The sequence below is a fragment of the Corapipo altera genome, unplaced genomic scaffold (assembly GCF_003945725.1).
Source record: "Corapipo altera isolate COAL_440 unplaced genomic scaffold, ASM394572v1 78, whole genome shotgun sequence".
In the NCBI taxonomy this organism is placed as follows: Eukaryota; Metazoa; Chordata; class Aves; order Passeriformes; family Pipridae; genus Corapipo; species Corapipo altera.
Window position 1 is genome coordinate 9,124,858 of NW_020884904.1, and position 1,766 is coordinate 9,126,623.

At 36.5% G+C, this 1,766-nt stretch overlaps 1 protein-coding gene across 1 annotated transcript in view; it reads right to left on the bottom strand.

The window, feature by feature from the left end:
• Positions 1 to 252: 252 nt before the first annotated feature.
• The window catches only part of LOC113950824 (mucin-5AC-like), a 2,957-nt gene continuing 1,443 nt past the window's right edge, over positions 253 to 1,766 (bottom strand). The window contains exons 2-4 of the mRNA XM_027651085.1: positions 1,607 to 1,660; positions 959 to 1,123; positions 253 to 750 (exon numbers count right to left, since the gene is read on the bottom strand). Coding sequence (XP_027506886.1) covers positions 476 to 750; positions 959 to 1,123; positions 1,607 to 1,660 — 494 coding nt within the window. The 3' untranslated portion in view covers positions 253 to 475. The remainder of the gene's footprint in view (positions 751 to 958; positions 1,124 to 1,606; positions 1,661 to 1,766) is intronic.

Below are 1,766 nucleotides of genomic sequence, written 5' to 3' on the forward strand. Positions count from 1 at the left end.
AGGGAGTCACAGACACACTTCTGGCATTCACTTATCCAGCTCTCTCCAGGCTGAAAATATGTAAATGATTTATTCTCAAATGCTCTTTCTAGCCCTAGTTGTTTTGTTTCAGCTTAAGATAGACTCGAAATTGGTGGGAAGTTCAGATTAGAGTTTTCTTAGCATACTATTAAGAGCAGGAATGCTGAGAACAATTTTCTTCTGCATAAAAAGAAATATACTTTACTTTTCATAGATAGTCTGCTTATTTCTATGACATTTAAATGTCTTTTATTAAAAACAAATGGTCTGCCATGGTCTTAGTGAGCTTTTCCACCTACAGATTACTTAAAATAACCTGGTAATACCAAGTTAAAGAATTGTGTGTTATCAGGTCATTTGTTACACAGCGAACTTCCTTATTGAAATACATAGAGGTTGATTTGAATTGGCTATTAGAGGACAGAAATTGTGCTGGTTTTGCAACAGTGATATATTAGAAAGTAAGGAGGGGAACCACCTTTCGTGGAGGATTGACATCAGTACAGTTTCTTTCTGCTGAAGTTGTGAGGGATGTTGCTGTGGTTGGGGAGGCGGAAGACAATACGTGATCTGTGGATGAGGTGCCTTGTGTTGTAGTTGTTGAAGCGACTGAAGGGACAAGAGTTGTCAAAGGACACGGCCCATGGAATGGCTCAATTTCACATTCTTTGCTGCAAATTGCATAAAAATTACAGCCAGCTCTGTCTGTTCTGTTGTATACCACTTCGCCTGTAGAGGAAAATTGGAGGAGAAATTACAAGACAAATGAAAATACTTAGGGAGAAAAACCAGGAAAATACTGTGAAAATATACAGTGTGTTCATCTATGAAAAGTTCTATGTTTAGATTATTTTGAGTGGTTATCCTTAATTGAATAGTGCCTTAAGGGTTTATATTGCTTATAAAAATTTTTATCATCGAAAGATAAGACACTTACCAGGAGAAAATAAAGTATCAAACACATGACAAAAGCATGGAGTTACTCTGCTGGACGCAGCATGGGTACTGGCTTCTGTTGTCACAGATGTGCTGGTGGAAGAACTGAATATTGCAGAAGTGCTTGTTGTAATATGACTTGACTGTGATGTAGCAGTTGTAGCAACTGTTAAATACAAATAATAATTTAATTTAATTTGCAGCACAGGATTTTTATATAAGAATTTTAATACATTCAAGAGGTCTTTTCAAATTTCTGACAAAATGAGTGAACATTTTGTTGCATCCAAATACTTGACCTATTCATAAGTGGAGATTGTGAAAATTTTTTAGTTATACATTGAATATTGTGTGGCATTTGGCAACTCTTATGACATTTAGCTCTAAAGTTTTCAAAAGTTTCAATATCACCACTTTCTGCCCTGAATTAAGGATTAATATTATGAAGCTGAGTTGTCTAACAGAGATATTAGAGGCAGAGGGGCAGATTGATTAAAAATTCGTTTATGTGTTTCAAGAAATAGATATGGTGACAGAATCATACAATCACAGATTCACTTAGGGGCAGAAGTAAAAGACCAAAGTGACACAAATGTCGTTCCAAAGAAAAAATGGGAAATAAACCTTAAAGAGGTAGACAATGACATACCTGGACTGACTGTGGGGCTAAAAGTTCTGGGAAAAACAGTGGTAGACACACTTTCTACAGTAGAAGAAACAATTTCAATAACACCTGTGGTGCTTCTGGTTCTGGACTGAGGAACAGTGGTAGTGGGGACAGCCGTGGTGCCAGCAGTGCTTCTTATTTT